The sequence below is a fragment of the Dermochelys coriacea genome, chromosome 11 (assembly GCF_009764565.3).
Source record: "Dermochelys coriacea isolate rDerCor1 chromosome 11, rDerCor1.pri.v4, whole genome shotgun sequence".
Lineage (NCBI taxonomy): Eukaryota > Metazoa > Chordata > Testudines > Dermochelyidae > Dermochelys > Dermochelys coriacea.
The window spans coordinates 34,214,006-34,235,324 of NC_050078.2; the positions used below are offsets into that span (position 1 = coordinate 34,214,006).

Below are 21,319 nucleotides of genomic sequence, written 5' to 3' on the forward strand. Positions count from 1 at the left end.
CAACCCTTACTCACACAGAGTAGCATTTACTCATGTGAGTGGTACCATTAAAATAATTGGAACTACTCAGAGTAAGGACTGCAGGATCAGGCCCATAGCTGGTTTACAGAGTGTCTTCTGCTAAAAGGCTCTGTTGCGGGCAATATCTCATAATGATTGGTTGTTTGCAGCTGCATACAAGGAAGTTCTTACGTGGGGGATTTCTCAGTGGAAGTTCCCAGCTATCGTCAGTCATAATCAATATAGAAGACTGACTGAGCTGCATTTCAAAATCCTGTTGATAAAGCTTCCAGACTACATAAAAATTGCCTATCTTGTTACTGAAGAAAATGACTGAAGAAAAATATTCTTAAAGAGATTACTTACAAGGTAATCAAAAACTTTAACTGCTATAGTTTATAGGCAAAAGATTGCATGCAGTCAAACTGAAATAATTAAACAATGTCAGATTATGATTTTCTCCTATCTTTATTGTCTTACTGTATTGCTATAGTAAGGTTGCAAGAGGAGATGTAAATACTGTAATGGTATTCGTGTTTGCATTATTATTATAGATTACACCAAGGTGTGTTTTTTTTTTTAACCGCATTTAAAGATAACTGTTGTTTAGCTAGTCTCTGGAACTCAAGTTTTCTGTGCATTTGTGTCTGCTATGAAAATATTCCATGCAAAAACAAAACCAAATTTATGTTACATATAGCTAAAGTTTACAGATTACTACTTTCTCAGAAAAAAAGTTAGTCTCCTCTATTTTATAACAGTTCTACAGATTCATTTAAATTGCTCCACAGTTCTTTCTCCTTCTCCAACCCAGAGGTGATACTTTCCATCTGCATCAATGTACTGTAGATCCTCTCTTTAACGCTGTGACCAAACTTTAGATTTGGTCTCCTCTCTTAGTCTGATAATTCTGTGAATATCCAGAGTAACACCAATTTCTCAATTCATATTGAGCCAAAAGCTGTGTCTGCGCCTCACAATGTACTATGCTTTCCCTGTAAAAGTTAATAGTCCTGGGGAAAAAAATTAAACATCTGACGTGGGCCACCTAGTGTTTGAAAATGTGGATACATAAAGAAGCTTGGAGAAACATTTTAACCTTTCAGCTTATGAAAGTTGATTTGTAGAAGCCAATTCATATATGAGCAATACAACATCATGAAGGATCATCCTTAAACTAATAGTTAAATTTAATGTTCCTGAAGCTATATTGCATTGCAAACATATGTGTAGTAAGTTCTATCCCACAATTTATTGCTACTTGATTTACAATGGCAGTAGTCTGACTGATGTTATCTACAATAATATGTTTTGTATATTGACCCCAGAGTGAAGTATTTGTTTCTTTTGTTAAACTGTCCTTTATGGCAGGGGTGTCAAACACCCAACCTGAGGCTAGCTGCAGCCCACTTGAAGTAGTTATGTGGCCTGTCTGACCTATTCAGTTTGTGCAGAATGTGAGCCACAAAGAACAACTTCCAAACATAGACCAAGTATAACAAATAAGACTGCAGGCAGCCTGGAACAACACTTTAGAAATGTGAACTCCTCCACCCACGCTAATCTCATTGTGACGTTACTACTAAAATGATGCCACTTGAATATCATTAATGATAGTGTCAAATAGTGATGTGGGAGTGAAGCCCATAGTTGCTGCAGGGAAGGATGTACAGAGGGGAGAGGAGAGGAGGCACAAATACAGTGAAGAGGAAGAGAAAGTGAGATGGGAAAAAGAAACAAAGGGCAGAAATATCAGTGATCGTATAGGGGAATATATTCTTCTAATGAGTGATGCTAAATGTGAAATAAGGTTGTAGTGGGCCCACTGCCCCCAATACACTCCCTTATGTTGTAGGCCACAGCACAGGCAGCTTGCCTCAGTATCCCATCTTGTACTGTTCAAGAAACTCAAACAATCCATTCCCATCCCTTCTTAAGTGGTTTAACTTTATTAAATTGACAAACATTCAAACTAAAGTTTTCAAGCCCATCAAAAAGTCCACACAAATGTTTCTCTTTTTCCTCCTGGCTCTTCCTGTTTTGACAGGCCACACCCCGGCCCTACCTGGCTGGAGCCTCAGTCTTAACTCCCCAAAGGCCAAGTTCTACTTTTATATCCCAGCCCATGGACCATAATGAAAAATAGAACTTGGCCTTCTCCACCAAAATATTTTCACACCCCTGGTTTCCAGTAATCCTGTTAGAATGTATAGATTTTTACACTGTGATTTTAGAGTTACTTTTCTTTTTAGAAAGGCTATAGAACTAGATTTTTACTTAAGAAGTTGGAGACTTCTGAGGAAAATTAGGATAGGCCTTTGTACAGCATGTACCACCTTATATATCAAATCATACTTGGGGAAAGAGAAAAATAATGCTAAATATGGATCAAGGAGGAAAGACTAGCTTTCCTTGTGGCATATCACAAAATGATATTACTGAGAAGGTGCTAAATAGAAGAATAATGTACATGTATTTGGTGTCCCTCGCCTCTGTTTGCCAGAAGCTGGGAATGGGCAACAGGGGATGGATGATTACCTGTTCTGTTCATTCCCTGTGGGGCACCTGGCATTGGCCACTGTCAGAAGACAGGATACTGTGCTAGATGGACTTTTGGTCTGACCGAGTATGGCCGTTCTTATGAATTGAAAAAAATTCTAAATGGTTGTCATTTTTTGCTCAGGCAGCTTTAATAAATTAACATGAAACTTGTACTGAGTAGTATTAGAGTTTGATCAGAGAACTTCTGTTTCTTGTAAAACCATCAGCACATACCCTGAGGAAGCTGTTCATCTGGTATACATTGTCCCACTGACATCTACAGCGCTATGACAATTTACACCAGCTGAATACTTACCGGATTATATTCACTGTTGTCAGATAACATTATTTGATTTATAACACACTTAGCCTGTTTTTAATGTGGCTTAAATTGTACTAAATTTAGCACAGCTTGAATTCAATACAGCAGCTCGGGAGGTCTCTGTTATTTCAGCTACTTATTGGGGTCATTTTCATGAGCAGACAAATTGGAGCTGAAGAGCAGAATGCTGAAGTACAGACATAGGTGGCAGGACTGAATCGGTACAAAAAAATTGTGTAAAGTAAAAAAAACAAAACCGTAAAAAGCTTTATATACCCCCCCCCCAAATAAATTGCTTGAATTTGAGCCTTCTATGTCTGGTGATGGTTAAAGCCCCGTTAGAGGAAATTGAGGGCCTACTTCCCCCTTGCTTGTAGATGTCCAGGGGTCTGTAATGGGAGAGAACCTTTAGCAAGCTTTAGGAGACTTATGAGGGCCTCACCTGAGAAGGGCTCAAAGACTAATTAGGTTCCTTGTGGCTGTCTTCATAGCCATAGTAGCACTAAATGGGCCAAAACAGAGTTGTCAGCCTCTTATCAGTAAAAATTGTTTTATCAGGGACTAACTACCTTGTGGGAGACTGAGGGTAGGCCTCCATGAGCCTCCCAAGGCTCAGAGGGGCAGGGGATGGTGTGGGTCAGAGTGGCCCTTGATTCACCTCCTAAGGTCACTGGGTAGCTACCCCACAATAAGCCTTAGCTTCCCAAGAGGAATATGCATGGGACCCAATGACCTTCCTGAGGCTTACCAGGGGGTATCCTCCCCTCCTGCTGACATCAGGAGGGCCAGAGGAAGGAGATTGGGGGATGACCCAGATCTTCTCCCAGGTCTAGTCTCCTCCCCTCCCCAAGGTCCTAAAATAGATCTACAGGAGCTGGAGAGAGCAGTGTATGGGGCAGAGGCAACACAAAGTTATAATGAGGACTTAGTTGCAACCTTGGCTCTGGAGCGATTACTATTCATCCATAATTAACATGTACATGAAATGATTGATTAGCTTATTTTCTAATCTTATTTTCAAAAAGAGACAGTGCAGTGCAATTTAGAGAAACAGAATTATTTGCCCAAAATTAATTGTGTGGAAAAGTTTAGTATCACCCTAAACCAATACACAGGATCAAAAGATACTTTCAAATCCTTGGATGAAAGGTGCTCTATTGAACTGCAATGTATTATAATCTCATACATTTATCACACGTAGGCAATTTTACAAACGGCATGAACAGAGGAATCACTCCATTGGGCATGAAAGCGCAGCCACTTTGGTAGGGAGTGTGTGTGTGTGGGGGGGGGGGGTAACAAACAGGCAGAAAATTGGCACATAATACTGCACAAAGGTGAATGGAGGAGAGACGGCCAAAGGCACGGAAACAGTCTTTCTCCTGTTCTTAAGGAAAGCGCTGCTGGCGACCTTTTAACGTGCACGTGGCAGCACGAAGGGTGTGTTTGCTCCAGTTACTAACATTTACGTTAAGTCTGGCTTAACCATCCAGCAGCTGGTAACCTCTGACCTGGGGGGAAAGGGCAGAGCTGTGATGCTCGCCTGTACGCTGTCACATGGGCTGGGGCTGGCTGGGGCGGACACCACAGGAAGTAAATGCTGGTTCCTGGGTTAGAGCAGTCTGCTCCTGCCCGGCTCTAGGGAGAGGTGCCGCCTGAGCCCCGAGGAGTTCGTAAGTTTAACTCACTTTTCAGCCGTTGTCTTTGCCCTGCCGAGCCGAGCCGAGCAGCCGGGGCCTGAGCGGCCTTAGTGTCGCAGCTGAAGTTAGCGCCCAGGTCTGAGCGGACTCGCCGCACGCCCCCGAAGCCACTCGGCGAGCTGCTCCTCAGTCGCTCGCTCCTCTTCGTTTTATTCTTGCATTTACATTCGGCTTGCGTCTCCTTCGCCCGCGCCCCCCCCCCCCCGGTTTGGGGGCAACTCGTGCCCCCCTCCCCCTCTGCTCTGCAGCTCGTACACACGTAACCAGGGCAGCCTGCCTAGGGGGAGCTCTGCAGTCACCGTGCAGATCCGGACAGAAAGACGGAAGTGAAGCGCCTGCCTGGGGAGGAGGCAAAGGGGGATGGGGAGTCGGGGTGCTGGTGAGTCCCGCCAGCGCCCTGTTTTGGGTTTGCAAGGGGCAGGGAGACGTGCGGGCTGCTTGGCTCGTCTGGGGCAGGCGTGGGCGGGGGAGGAGTCGTTCTGGGGGAGCCGACAGGCGGGGGCTGAGTTCAGAAGCGGCTGCGGAGGTCCCAGGGCAGAGGGGGTTTGTTCGCTGCTCTGTGAGCCAGGCATGGGAGAAAACGATCCCCCCCCCCCCCCTCCGCTCGCTTCCACGGGTGGTTTTACTCTGCAGGGGCTGAGCACAGGTGGCTGGGACAGGGTGAATGAATGGGAGACTTTTCAGATCATGAGGGGGAAATTCTGTTGAAAGAAATATGGGGGGAGAGACTTTCATCACATGACTCTTTTCCTGGACCTGAACTGGGGGCCTTCCTTGGAATTTCTTTGCTCAATTGCCTTTTTTTAAAGGAAACTACCATAAAATTAATCAACAGTAACAATAATCTGCATTTATAAGACCTAAGAACAGAGGTCCTCAGCATTGTTCACAACAAGGCAGAGTCACTGAACTAGAGGCTTTGGGTATGATTCTGCTCTCACTAGCGGTGGTGTAAAATCAGGCATTTTGGAGAAAAGAGCCCATCTACAGTAACAACTCCTCAACTTTTTTTGAATGATGACTTCAGCTGCTTCACCAGTTCTCACTGATGGTCTGATTGTGGCAAAGTAATTTTAAAAAAATATTTCCATGGAAGAAAACTGCATAGAAAAGTAGACGAAATGTAGAGAAGTGCTTGCTGCTGGAACGGCACCAATATTCTGATGCGAACCTTTTAGCATTAAGGGGGTGTGTATACACTCAATTTGATAAATTTGTTTTTAAACATTTTAAGAAGGCTTTTGAGGAGTTGCTGGCAAGGACACTCATGGTATACATCTTCATTATCAGTATGCTGGAATATGAAGTAATACATACATATATAAATAGTAACAAACTAAGTTGTTTCTACTTCTTTATAATATGCTGAATGGCTGTCAGCTTAGTGGTACTATTAATGGAACAGCATAGCACAGCATTAAGGAACATGCTGCTTTCAACAACTGAAATCAGTCGGAGTCTCGTGTGCAGATGGCCATAGGCTCTTGTATCTTTTGTTTCCTCTCTCATGTACAATGTCTGGTGTTGTGCCCGTCACCATGGTATCTGAGCACTTTCCAATGTTTTGTTAAAACTATAACTTACTAGTCCTGGTACATGTAGCCATTTCTTATTGTAATATATTTTGCATGATATTGTACCATCCTGTAGCAGAGCAGTGTCATCAGACCTACATAAATATGATTGTGTATCTAAACAGGAAATACTTACCAAGGCCCAGTTGGGACTCCATGTGGGTGCAGCAGTTCACCTGCGAAGATTGGGCCTTATGGATGTCACATAGACCTTAACTCCCCCCTCTTCGGCATATGCATTTCAATAAATATTTAATCACATGATCACAGAGTTTGTACAGGGATGTAAAAGTGCTACTTAACACTGTTAAATGATACTGTTTGGCAAATGCAATATAATAGATGCATATGGTGTACACAGCATTTTGTATTGCTCCCTCTGTGCTGTGATTATATTGTAATTAAGGGAGGGGGCACAAACTCAAAGTTTGGAGGATCAGACAAGTATCCAGAACTGTGCATGCTTGCTCTAAATCTTTGAGGGCCCTGTTCGTGACTTGTCCTCCTTATGTCATCTCCTCTGACACCTCCCATTAACACATTATTTGGGGGAAAGATTGATAGTAAAATTGGTCTGGAATTTGACAATTTTGTTGGAAAAAATGCCAGTTTGTTGTAACTGACCAATCTCCTGACTTAAGCTTTTTGAAATGTGCCAATGTTGTCAAAATGTCTTGTTTTGACATTTTCAAAATGAAAGTTTCCAGTTCAAAACAGCTCTGTATTTAGAAATTTAAGTCTTAGACTGAACGGCTTTTTTTAAGGAAAATGAGATTGATGTTTTCTTCAGATTCAGGATGAGAAATCTTCTCTCAAATATGGATTGGACATAAACTGTTTCCTGCCTAGCTCTACTTGGTAGCCTTTCCCTTCATGCTTTGAGACCAGAATGAGTCTTCAAGGGAGATTTCTCAGTCCTCCCCCAGCAGCAGGTATCAGTGTTGGTAAAGTGATGCCTCAAAAGGCCAAGATTTGTGAGATGATTTTTTTTTCTAGGGTTCATTAAGTACTGTCTAGTCTTCTGACTTGAGTGATTAGTTAAATATTAAACAGTACATAAGGAGCCTGATCTCAGCTGGTGTAAATCACTGTAGTTGTCTTGACTTCAATGATGTTGCATTGATTTACACTGGTGGCTGACCTGGCCTCCTACCTTCAATACTTTGTCCTGAATGGTAAGTCTCAGTACTTAACATCTCTAGTCATTGGGTTACTGCCTCAGAGAATTGGATGAACTACGTTGCCCAAGCGCAAGAAACTGGGCTAAAGGTATTTTTGGAAATAATCCATCTAAAGGGTCTTCATTTTTGTACAGAATGTGAGTCATCTAAAGCTAAAAAACATACCTTCCTATGATATCTTCCTTAGATTTCTCCTGTTCACAATTCTTTCAAACTCCATTACAACCAGTTGTCAATTTTTATTTATTTATTTATTTTTAGTACAAGACATAACTCACAACAGTTTGCCTAACAACCTGTTGGGTGACTTGAGGGAAGGTATACAAAAAGGTATAAAAACAGTTTCATTGTCCTGTGCAGCCTTTCAGGAACATAAGAGCATACTTTCAGTTATTCTGATTTTTAACAATGCTTTTCCTTTTTTGCTTCCTGTAAGTTATGCAGCTAATTGCCTGCCCATCTATAGACTACAGTGAGAACTGTTTCATTTAGAGGAAGACTGCTAATCTTTGGGAAGGGGAAGAAATAGTGTACATTACACAAGATGCCTCGAGGCAGTATGCATTGCCCTTACGTTGCATTGGTGGAGGACAACGATGCCCATCATAGCCTACAATCACACCTAGCTACTTGTATTATTATTATCTTACATCCACATGGTGCCTTTTATTCCTAAATATCCGCAAGTACTTCAGAACCTAGTATATAGAAATAGCTTCACCTGCTACAAAAGTGCAGTCACTTCTAGGTTGAAATTCATCCAATTCAACAGCACTCAGAAGTACTCCACAACCGTGAGAGAAGAGTTACGTTATTCAACTGCATGTGCAGTGGGAAGTTTCGGTAGGCAGAATGTAATTATACACACACACACGGCACAGTCACTGGTGCTGTCACCCTTCATTCTTGTGAAAGATACTTGTGAGATTTAATGATCGGATACTGTTTTTCTTCCAATACCTTTACAGACACAATAATCTGTATTTTATATCTAGAGAACAAGAGTGAGGTCCCAGCAAGGGAGCACCCAGTGAGTCTCTCCTCTTTGGTATGCATCTGATCACAAAATAGATATAGCCTCTACAGCAGAGAAGAGATCTCCTCTCCCTTTAAAAGAACAGTTCAAATAAAACAAATTAGAACAGATACAAGATACATACCCAACAGTTAAGGTTTCTGGTTCACATTTCAGCTGAAAGATGACCCTTGAAGCAGTTTGAGGGCTTGTCTACACACACACATGGTACTGCTTTCACTGTACCAGTTATACACCCCCCCCCCCCATATGGACACAACTATATCAGTGTAAAATTATTTTATTCCCCATATGGGAAGGGGAAAGAGCTATACTAATATAAGGAACCTTTATACTTGTATACCTATGTCAACAGGAGGGATTGCATTGAGAACTATTTCAGTAAAAGATCACACCCCTGAATTAAGAAATTAGATCAATACAAAAATTGTGTAACATCTGACTACCATGCTGGGGGAATGGTTACGTTACTGACTCAGAGGTAGTAGTGCCACCTTCTGAATCACCAACACCATTTCCTGCAGCACCTGGGTTTTCCTATCTTCTATGTAAGTACTGACCTACCTTGACCTTATTTAGCTATGGTAGCTGAAGCAACCACAACCATAGGTGATATTGTAATGTGAAGAGAGAGCTACCATAAATGCTATGTAATGTGTATTTCCTTTCTCTGATACAATACACAATGTGTGTGTTTGTACCTGTTAGCATATTTGTAATGAAATGTTATTTATATTCAGTGTTAGAGTGACTCTCAGAGCTGATAGGACACAAATATAATGGTCTTAAAAATACTGAGCCAAGTTCTTTGGCTGGTGTAAATCACTGTGGTTCTTTAACTTAATGGAGCTATGCCAATTTACACAAGCTGAGGACTTAGCCTGTATGGCCAGAATTTTCAGAAGGGCTCAACGCCCATAATTGTGACAGTCTTTAAGCATTCAACCCAGCACCTCTTATTAAGAACAAGGAGACCAGCTGATTGCTTTTTAAAGTTTGGCTACTTTATTTAGTTGTCTAACTGGGAACTGAGTTTTTTTTTTTTTTTTTTTTTTTTTTTTTTTAAATCTGACCCACTTGTGTGTGCTGAGCCCTGTTGGAAAATTTGGTCCCACATCTACGTGTACTTAATTCCTTTCCTGATAAGACTACTAGCATTCCCCCATAAAGGATTGCAGCACTAATTAAACTGTCCACTTTGTTGCTGGTTGCTCACCAAGGAATAATCACAGAATTGTGATTCTCCTTATCATGGTCGCATGCATCCATGCATGTTGTATCCTCCCTTTTCAGGTCTTGTATATACTCTTGAGTATATAAACACAAGAATATAGATGGCCAAAGCATATGTTGCCTTCTCAGCCTGCTAACTTGTACAGCTTTAAACTAGTATCCCTTCAGTTTATTTAAATGTACTGTTTTCTTTCCATGGTAGCATAGCTTAGATAGTCATGTCACTAAAAATTCCCATACTGACGTCTTCCTCTTGTCATCTTACTAGTTTCACATCTGTAAAGCCAGACTGTTTTCTGTTCTTCTATTAGGAAGATAAGGAACTTGATGATTTTTCCCTAATAAAAGCCTTATATAAAGCATAAATTGTTTGTTTGAAACATTTCTAGTATGAAAGATTATCTCGTGTATTCTGCCTTATCTCCCCGTGAGTTTCCTTGCTTTGAAGCTTACCAGGAGCATAATTTGCTTTGATGTAGCAGGGATTGTGATCTACAATAATACTTTTGCTTCTGCGTTACTGAACTGAAGTTTCATTTAAAGTTTGCCTAAGCTCACTCTTTAACATCTAAAAAGAATGTTAGAAAAGTGCTGTAGTGGTAGAAACACTGTTAAGTCATGGTCATGCTGAATGTGGGTGTTCTGATTATAAGCTGTATTTAGAGAGAAACAATGAACAGTGTCTCAGGTGCATCTTCTGATTCCAATTCATTTGAAATTAAGTTTTAATTTTCATGTCATAATTCCTGTAGCAATAGCTGTCATTCCAGCCACCTCATTAACGTGAATTTAGTGGAAGACACAACTGGCCTAACCCTCAAAACCATAGGATCTGATTTTCTTCCCCAAGCCAGGGGCATCGGTGTAGAGGGCTACTGCGCTGCTCAAATGGAGTCTCGCAGCAAAGACTCACCACTACCTCTAAAACAACCACCCCTTTATTGAGGTTGTACTGCATGGAGGGCATGCCACAAAAGAAACCCCCCAAAAAACACTAACCACTTCAAAGTGCAGTTTTTGATGGATTTCACACCAAAGGTTCAGTGGTGGGAAGATGCACATCCCTGTTCCCCTTTTCCTGGTTTACCCTCTCTAGGACTACATCCAGATTCCTCCACAAGCTTCAGGAACATAAGTTTTCCTTTAATAAAAAATTAATGTCAAAGCAAAAGATTTATGGCATTATGTTTCATTCTGTTTGAAATAAAAATCTGCCCCAGTTGTGTCCTGGGGACTGTTATGTTTGGGAGAGGAGGGGTCACTGATTTTCAGCTCTAAGAATTGGTATTGGAGCTGTTCATTACATACAATACACGGACATCCTGTAACAGAATAGGCTGTCTCCAGAGAACCCCCTTATGGCCGGAGGTCACTCTGTAGTACCCTGCCTCTATTTCCCTCCCCTTCAGGGTCCATTACATAGAAGAAGTGTATGTTCAAAATACGCCTCCTGGGGGTCTGGGTTTATTCACAGAAGATTAACTCAAACTCTACCAAACACATTTCTGTTACCCCTTCCAGGCCTTTCCTGCTTTGGCAGGCCACTATGAAGCCCTACCTGGCTGGAGTCTTAGTCCCAATCTTCTGTTTGCACCTGCTCACTCCTTGTAGTCTCTCATTCCTGAACAAACTACATCTTATCATTGCAGCTGCCAGTTACTGTTTGTAGGGGAAATCACTTGATTCCTCTCAGGTGTGCCTCTTAAAAGTAATCAGAGTTGTCTAACCCCTGACCCTCCAGCCCTTACAGTTACACATCCTAATATATGGAGAAGGGTCTGTTGTGAAAATTGGTCTATAACTTTTGCCTGCTTAGGAATTTACCATGGAAAGTAGATCATTATTTTCAATAAAGAATGTTGATTAAAAACAGGTGCAAGAAAACCAACAGAAAAACTAGATTAGTGCAAACAACAAAGCTTAATAATATGTTGGACTGTTAAACATGTCAGACTTAGTAAACAAGGAAATACAAGTCTGGAAATGAATAAGCCAAAACTGCTGTGTCATATTAGACCTAAGTGGTTGACATATAATGAGGAGATGGGCTATTCCACCCATCACACCCTTTTTTAAATAAATGGGGCAGGAAACAAATGGCGGCTACTGGAACAAGTTTCCCCATCGTAGCGGCTGCTGCTCCCTTCTGTTTGCCCCATCACCTGGGACCCCAGACCATCTTTATCTTAATCCTGAGGGATGTCATGACCAGCTCAGGCCAGTGCGAGGGCTCCAGATGATATTGCCACGCCTACCAGCTCCAACTGAATCCCAAACACCACCTAAAATGAAACAGGATTGGATTTTTAGCAGCAACAGCTCCAGCTCATGCCAACTAACTTCTTTTACCCAAAAAGACAATTTAGTACAATCTCTAATACCTTCTAAAAGACTGTCAAACTAGAGACTCTTTCCTTCTAGTGGTCTCCAGCTAAAAGGAACAAGAATGTTGTTAAAATAAAAGCCTTACTTAGCATTTTACACTTCAAATGCTTTAACTGTTTTTATTACTTTTCTGTATCTTTAATAAATGGCTTAGAAAATGTCAATGGTGTATTTGTCATGGCATTCAGCAGACTGAAGTCTCTGTACACCAACCCCGGACCTGGTTTAACACCTTTGAATGTTAACACCTCTGACCCATTTATTCCATTTAAATTAATACAGCAGGTCCTAGGTTTTTCGCTAGTTTTCACTGCTTGTTATTGTTAACCTGTAGATAAAAGGTGTTCTGAAATTCATTGTAGTGTTTCTTATATTGGGCATTCTTGGATATGACGGGAAAGGGATGTGTCCATGTGATATTGTTTACATGGTGGTTTTTATTTATTTACTTATTTTATTTTCTGTTCCATAATAGAAAACTTTCTGGTGGTTGGACAGTTGAATAATCATTAAAATCCTCAACACTTGTGTTTTGTATATCATCAACTTTCTGATTTCAACAATTACTCAGTCTTGCAAACACTTAAAGATGAATAACACAGTGGCACTATGCATGTGCATATATAGCTTGAACCAAAGCCAAACTGACTTCATTAAGCCTTGATTCAGGCCCACACTTGCACCCTAAGCATTTGCCTGGGCAGGACCAGACGTAGTACATGACACTGGGTGATTCTGATGATTTGTCCCATGTACTTGATTGTTTTAAGTGTCTGATATTGATGCAAGTTGTTACGTGACATGATAAAATTACAAATTTACCTTTGTATGCAGTGTTTGTTAGTCCCAGGATATTGGAGAGAGAGAAGGTGAGTGGAGTAATAACTTCTACTGCACCACCTTCTGTGGATGAGAGAGACAAGCTTTCAAGCTACACAGAGCTCAACAGGGAAGAAGAACGGTACTGTGAGTGTCACAGTTTAATAATACCAGGTGGAACAGATTGATTAGTATAAGTAGTTTGGCCACTCTCCACCTTGGATATGTGCTGTTAACACCTGTGCAGTGATGGGACAAAAAGGGGAAGGAGAGGTTGGTTACAGATTAGTCTAATAAACCATAAATCCAGTGTCTTCGTTAGTACCTAGCAGAATTAGGAATTTAAGCTCCCACGCGTATCTTTTGAAAGTGTGCAGGTTTCCTTTGGGGATGAGGACTAATAGATTAGATAGAGTGATGGCTTTGTGAAAAGTGTTCACCCACAGGTGATGGGATGTTTTTGTCTTTTTTTCATTTTTCTGTGTGAGTTCATTTGAAAGCGTAGTGATTGTCACACCGGAAAACAATAAGACACAAACATCCCATCACCTGTGGGTGAACACTTTTCACAAAGAAGTCAGATAGATATAAAGTGATCTATCAGTCCTCATCCTCAAACCTGCACAACACTTTCAAAAGATGAGCCTGGGAGTTTAGATTCATAACTCTGCTAGACACTAAAAATCATGGACTGAACAAAGAGACTGGATTTATGGTTTATTACAGCAATCTGTAACCCACTAACCACACCCCCCTTTTTTTGTCCTATCACTGCAGAGGTGTTAACGGGCCACTCTACCTTACATGGTCCCTTTTTTTTTTTTTTTTTGGAATATGTGCTAACTACTTATGTTAAACAATCTGTTCCACCTTGTATTTAGCTGTGACACTCGGAGTACCTTCCCTAATCCTGAAAAAGAGCTCTGTGTAGCTCGACAGTTTGTCTCTTTCACCAGCAGAAGTTGATCCAATAAAAGATATTACCCTCACTCACCTCGTCTCTCAAATTTACCTTTGTTAATTAACTATCCTCTTTTTCTGATCACTTTTCAGGTCTATTAATTTGTCCATCTTTTCAGTGATGAGACAGTGCTGGGAAGTATGGATAAAAATATTGGAGAGCAGCTTAATAAAGCTTATGAAGCCTTTCGACAGGCATGCATGGATAAAGACCATGCTGTGACAGAACTGCAGCAAAAAGTATGTGTTGCTTTTGTTTTTAAAGCTATCCGTTCTGTTGAGAATCAAAGTAAATGTGGAGACTTCAGTTTTGCTTTACTTCAGCAACTGAAATTTCAGTGCATCTTGTTAAAGATAGAAATTGCAATTAAAAAAACAAACTACTAAATCAAAGAATAGCACATTATGGTGTGGAGAAGAAACTCCCAATATGCGTGTGTATCATCTAGCATGTCTTTAATCTTTTTATTTATTTGTAATTTTGAGGTGGTTTTAGGTGTGGGAAAGGTGTTGTCTCCGGAAGAGCTCTTTAAAAATGTAAATGTATCTTTGTATACAGCAAAGTATCCATCTTTCATGGAAAATATTAAATCTAATTTCTTACTCTTATTTTACAACAAATTGATAGGGAAATCTGAAGGTCTTTCAGACAGTTAGTTATTTATATTGTTATTACCTGACACACACATGTGCCTTATAAGTTATTAATAATTGAGATATTGGGGTCTTTGGTCACTGTACTAGATAATTAAAAATACTTATGACAGAAACTAACTTACAAGTTGTTTTAATATTAGCACTTTTTAAAATACAGGAGTCAAACTGTATACTTGTATCCTTTTATCTAACAATGAAGCAGTGAAGAGGGAGGTTCAAGGAAGATTCTGAACAGTTTGTAGCATTTTGGGTTTTTCAGAATTTTGGAATGATGTGAACAAGCATTTACAACGATATATTGCAACCATCATGTTGGACACAACAACATTTCCATGAGTTGTCTGGAGCTGCTAGCCACGCATGCAGTCCAGTACTCTGCAAAAGCAGCAGTTCGTGGCTTTGTGATACTGCCTAGCTCACGGTGATCTCTAGAGCATTTCAAATCCTGCTCTTGAATGAGAGACTTCATTGTTCATCAGTTCACACACAGTTCAATGGAGGTTCTATGGTGGGGGCCTGTCTGGAGGAACATGGGTCCTAAATTATCTTACAGTTCAGAGAGAGGAAGTTGGAGGTAAGGGAATGTCTGCCAGAGAGCATGCTTTATTCTGAAATCCAGTAACCCTCCCTACCGCGTCCCCCAAAAAAGTCCCACTGCAGAATAGCGTGGGTGCTCAGAGCACTTATTTGGATGTGAGAGACCTCAGTTCAAGTGCATTCTCTGCCTGAGACAAAGACCAGACGCTTGAACCCTGGGTCACCCACATGTTAGCTGCGTGCCTTACCTGCAAGCTGTTTGCTGTTCTGGACTGGGGCTCTCGCTCTTTCAACACAACTGAGAAGCTCCTAAACTCTAACTCTGCGTTCTTTGAAATTAATTGCTAAATTGTAAACTTAATTTTGTTCTCTTTGGATACATATGCTGCACTCAAAACAAGAAAATAAATACATGCTTATGGAACAGCCTTTCTAAAGCTCAATGGAAAATTGGAACATTCTACAGTGACGGAAACAAATTTCTGTGGAATTTTGTTGTGCGTTTCTCTTTTGTTTAGAGACTAGCAATATACAGATCTTCTATAAAGTGTTCAAAATAACTTATCTTTGCCCTAATCAACCCTCAGCAATCAGATTCTCTGACTGCAGAAAAGAACCATTAAAGGTAAAAGTATTTCCTAAGGGAAGTCAACCTATAGAAACTGCAGGTTTTCACGAAACATGAGATTATTTATTTATTTGGGATGACCTACATATGTTGCTTGCTCTAATGTTTCCTTCCTCTTTCTCTGTTCACTCCATAGCCTTAGCACTTTGTTGGCTTGTCCATCATTTTGTTGTTAACAGTTTACTAAAGTTACTGGTAGGCCACTTGTTTTACCAGTTTCTAGAGTTGGGAGCCATGTCAAACACACAGAAGCCAGAGTCATCTTGGCCAGATGGTGTTTGGTACAGATGGATAGTTGGTTGTCATGCAGATCTTCTAGTTGGTAACTTGTTGCTGCCATCTGACTCAAAGAATAATTTGTGCACACTGGCTGTCAAAAGCATCTTCTCTTCTGTCTGTTTTAGCTGTCATGTCTGTGCTCTGTACAGAAGTGTTGACAAGACATTGCTGTTGTACATTTTCAATTTGGTTTTCAGTGATTTTTCTGCTTCCTGAGGTCTTTTATAGTTGCTGGAGTGCACTGCTCTATGATCACCTTTTTTTTTTTTTTTTTTTTTTTTTTAATGCTCTCAGTGCAACAATTACTTGGCCTTTCAGAGTAACCTTTAGTCAGATTGTAGGTTTATTCTTGGTGTTGTATGGATTATGTATGCAACTTTTCAATAAGTCTTTTTAATTTAGTGAGGCTTCCAATACAGTAGTACAATAACAGTGAAGTAACTCCTTAAACAAATCTTGCCCCCACTCTTTCTGTACAGTAGTGTATCGTAATTTCAGAAAAAATTCAAATAATCCTCCTAAAACTTTCTTCTTAGAATTTCACAAGTTTTCTCCCTTAACTTCAGCACTATTAGCGATGTGCCATCAAGAATGGGCTAGTGCACTCATGTATGTATTTTAATATTTGTTGTTCAGCTACCTGAATGGTAGCTGATTGTTGTTCAGTTAACTGGCTGACCAATATTCATCTACCTGGAGTAGCTCAGTGCTCTTTTAGGTTCTAACAGGGCAGGTCAAGCTAGGGGAAAAGATCAGGCAAAGTCAGATGAAGAATAACACTGAGAAGCTATTCTTTACTTTGCTAGTTGGGCCTTCTCCCCATCCCTCTTCCAGAAGCCTTGGAAGGCAAAGGTAGCCAAGACATGCAGTTTGATGTATTAAATATAGACATGTATATTTATTCCTGGTTTGTTTGTTTGTGTGTGTTAAACAGCAAACATCAGGTATGGGGAGTGGAACTAATATTGTTTCAAATTAAGTTTGAAAAAACTAATATCTTAGATTTATTTCCTGAAAAGTTAAATTGATAGAGTCCTTATATAGATATAACTGGGGTAACTAACAGATTCTGTGAAAGAATAAATAAATATCCAAATCCTAATTTTAAAACAAATTTAATTTGTGATTGACTGAAAATTGCCTCCCGTATAAACGTTATCCTGACATTTACTACCATCGCTGTTAACCAAGAGCAGTCTTGTTTTATCTAGTAGTTTACCTTTTTCCAATCAGTACAGACTTAAAATTAGACCTGTCACAGGTGAAAACTGTCGAGTTTCTGTGCACAAATTGTAGCCGCAGGCATCCCAAAAAGAAAGCTGATAAACTGTATCTGCTAAAATTGAAGCACTTAATCAAAACAAAATAAGACTAATGCTAATTAAATTATTGTATTTTCAGATAGATAGCTATAAGCAGCAAATATCTGAACAGCAGGAACAGATAGCGTTTCAGAAAAGTATGATTACAAAACTTAAATCACAGTTGGCTCCTGTGAATGCTAACAGAGGTACGTACTCTAATTTGTGTGCTTTATATGTCTTTCCTTTAATCATGTATTGTACTGCAGAATAGTTTTGACTTCTTTATTGCTTCAGATTCTACAATATGTAACCACAAAAGGACTCTGCGGTAATGCTGTGATTAAGGGAAATAACTGCTTTTGTTCACACAGAAATAGTCTTAACATACTTTTGCATTTTCAAATTTTGTTTATAAAATGAAAAATCTTTGGAAACTTTTTTGTTTCTTCTTCAAGAAGAAACTGAAGATTTTTTTAAAAAAATTTACAGCTTGCTCACATTGAAGCCAATGGACTTTGGGTGAGTAGAGTTGTTAATTGTAACAAATTATCTGCAAACAGCATATGATTTATTTTTATGAATATTTATTACAATTGTTTGAATAATTTGTGTGAACAAGTTTTAGACTATAGTTTTTTCTAGACCTGGCTATAATAGATGTTTACTTTTTATGTTGTGTGACTGATCAGCTAAGTTACATGGCACTCTTTTTTGTTAACTTATTTGTTAAATATGTATTTATTGCTGGATTTGCCCATCCATCTGAGATTTGAGGGCAGAATTGGGCCTCTGTTGGATTAATACTAGGTCCAATAAAGGAAACTAAAATAAACTTAATATGTATCTGCAGTGATACTTGGCCCAGTGAAAATACCAAACTCATATGATGCATTTAAAAAAAAAAAAATCCTAACATGGTTGGTGGGTAGAAAAAATGCGGTGATGCTCAGAAACTTGTTTTTATTTTACAGGTAGCACACATGGCCACATTCTAGTGTCTGAAGATAGTGAATCATGGAGAAATGACACCTCCCCTAATTTAACTTTTGATCAGCTCCATGAAAAACTGAAACTAGCAATGCAAAGAGAGAAACTTTTAAAGGTACAGTATCTTGATTGTCTTTAATGTGATTATTATATTTATGCTTTTAAGCTCTAATGGAGAAATGAGCTTTCAGAGATGCCCAGAACTGCTCCCTTTCCAGGGTCTTCTGGACTTTATCCTCAGCTGATGTCAATTATCATAGCTGCACCAAAGTTGGTTGAGCTGTTCTGATTTCCACCAGTTGAGGATAAGGCTTCACTTTTTCCAGTTCTGTTGCTGTTTGGCAGGGTCGATCATGGAAATAATGTTGACTCAGGAAAAAAAAAGGGGTGGGGGAACCTGTCTGCTCACTTATTTCTTCACCTCACATATGTGACAGTCAAGAAGGAGCTCCCCTTTCCTGTAATGAGAATCTGTCACAATGCAGTCGGGGTGGGGATGGGGACTTGGCAACTCTGCGCAGCAGCAAGTGATTGGGGTGAGAAGTGACTTGCTGCGAAAACTGGCTAGATGTATTCCTTCCCCTACCCGCTGCTGGCTGAAGCCACACAAGGGTTTTCATCATCATGAGGTTGGCAGGGATAAGAATAGAGCAGCAGTGTTCAGGAGGGAGGAAGTGATTTACATGAGGCTCCCACACCCAGAGCAGACCTTGTGCACCAAGCTGATCCCTTCCCTGAACTGGTTGGCCTGCTGCATTTTCTGGGGCTTGTACATCCCATAAGGCTGAATTGTCAGTCTGAGCATGACTCCACAGTGTTGTCTTAATAAACCTTGTAAAACCAAAAGCTCAGACTAAAAAAGTTAATTTTGGGGATTTGTTTGCTAAATCTGAGCTATGGACAAAGTGATCCTGCATTTTGGTGAACTAAGCACATTTTAATCAGAGGTGTTAATTTGAAAATCATTTTATCGGATTAGTGACAGTTGCTAATTATCTTGTAGGAATCTAATTTGAGATTTTTTTATTTTTTTTTTTAATAAGCATTTTCAGTTTGTTGTTATTAGGGACATTTTAGAATGAAAGGAGCATACAAGAATTCTCTCTTCATATGGTCTCCGCCTCTGGGTTAGCACTTGTAACCCCACAATGTAATTTCCTTGGTAGTTCTTTGTATTTAATTAGAAAATTAGAGTAGAATTTAATTGGAGAGTTAACTCCTTGTCAAAACATCTTTGCAGGTCTTTCCATTTCTCTGTATTGAATTTCATTATTATTATGTGTATTCTGGTAGAGCCTAGAGGTCCAACTATGATTGAGGTCTCATTGTAATCTGTATTGTACAAATATTAAGAGACAGCCCCTACCTTGAGGGTCTTAGAATCTATCTAAATAAGACAGAGAAAAGGAGTGGGAGAAAGGAAGCTGAATTATCCCAATTTTACAGATAAGGACCTGAGACACCAAGATTATATGATGTGCTTACACTGTCATGGGAAGTCTATGGCAGAGCTGGGAAATGAACTTTTGATCTTCTGAATTCTAGTCCAGTGTCTTAACCACAAGACTGTCTTTCTTTTCGAGGCACAAACTACCTATCGGTACCTGCTCCTAAACTATTCAGGTATCTCTCTGATTTACAAAATGATGTGCATGAGTAAGAGGTGTATCCGTTGTAAATTTAATCGCTTACTTAATATGGATCTTTGGTATATATTGAACAAAATTGATCCTCCTAGTATTGCATTTTTCACCCTGCCCAATCTAAATTGCCTTCTCTGGTACACGCTGTCTTCAGTAGAACCACCAATTCTTCATCAACCCAAGTATGGTAGTTCACTTCCGTTTTGTTTTGTTCTATCAGATTTTTTTCCCCAAAACCAGGTAAACTATATCCACAGCCATTGTCCTCCACCACATGAACGCCTTTCTGCTACATCCCTAGCAAAACTGTCTCATTCACTAGCTGTATAAATTCAGTATGGGTAAATCCATGGTGGTGGTATTTAAATTAAAATAGTTTGTGTCCCCTCATTCTGTCTCTAGTTAATGTTTAGATTTATAGTGGATCTGAAACTGTGGGTCAGGACCCCAAAGTGGGTCATAATCCTGGTTTAATGGGGTCACCAGGGCTGGCTTAGACTTGCTGGGGCCCAGGGCCAAAGCCCAAGCCTGAAAGCTTCAGCCCGGGCGGTAGGGCTCAGGTTACAGGCCCCCTGCCTGGGGCTGAGGGCTTGGGCTTTTGTCCCTTGGCCTGGGGAGGTGGGGCTTGGCTTTGCCACCGCTTTTTCCCCCAGGGTGACTGGGCTTAGGCAGGCTCAGGCTTTGGTCTCCTGCTCCTGCAGTCCAACATAATTTTTGTTGTCAGAAAGGGGTCACAGTGCAATGAAGTTTGAGAACCCCTGGTTTAGAACATTCCCCAGTTATGTAATTACCCGGGTCTTCTCTAGAACTTCACTTAAATACACAAATTGTCTTCACTTGGGTCTACTGGAATCTTTCTGTTGGCTCAATCCTGTACCCACTGAAGCTGATGGAAATGTTGTTTTTGACTTTAATGGGTACAGGATCAATCCCTGATTTCTAGCGGTTCAAAATGTTGTTTGCTTAGATGTTCAGAGATAGACAGTTGCACTATTCAGGGCTAGTAGTGATTCTCAACCTTTCCAGATTACTGTATCCCTTTCAGGAGTCTGATTTTTGTCTCATGTACCTCCAAATTAGCCTTTAAGTGAGGTGTGTTTGCTTACACAATCAGACATACAAATACAAAAGTGTCACAGCACGCTGCTGTTGAAAAATTGCTTGCTTTCTCACTTTTACCATATAATTATAAAATAAATCAATTGGAATATAAATACTGTACTTGCGTTTCAGTGTATAGTATTTAGAGCAGTATAAACAAATTATCTGTATAAAATTTTAATTTGTACTGACTTCGCTAGTGCTTTTTATGTAACCTGTTATAAAACTAGTCCAATATCTAAATGAATGAATTTACCCCCTATAAGACCTCTGTGTGTGTATCCCTTGTTGAGAACATGGCTCTATTTCATCTGCATTCTGTTGACATTGTAACGCAAACAGATTTCCCAGATTGGCATTCTTATACATTGATCAAGAGGGGTGACAGAATAATTCCTATACAATCATACCTGAGAGTGACCTTGGGACATA

At 40.0% G+C, this 21,319-nt stretch overlaps 1 protein-coding gene across 3 annotated transcripts in view; it reads left to right on the top strand.

The window, feature by feature from the left end:
* The first annotated feature begins 238 nt into the window (after positions 1-238).
* TANK (TRAF family member associated NFKB activator) overlaps positions 239-21,319 on the top strand; it is a 39,959-nt gene continuing 18,878 nt past the window's right edge. Inside the window, exons 1-4 of one of the 3 annotated variants that reach the window (XM_043505185.1) lie at positions 239-369; positions 13,845-13,991; positions 17,254-17,362; positions 18,128-18,258. In XM_043505185.1, the coding sequence (XP_043361120.1) occupies positions 13,893-13,991; positions 17,254-17,362; positions 18,128-18,258 (339 nt within the window). In that variant the 5' untranslated portion in view covers positions 239-369; positions 13,845-13,892. Of the gene's footprint in view, positions 370-4,394; positions 4,537-13,844; positions 13,992-17,253; positions 17,363-18,127; positions 18,259-21,319 lie in introns of those variants that run through there. The other 2 variants (XM_043505184.1, XM_043505186.1) reach the window with 2 other exon arrangements.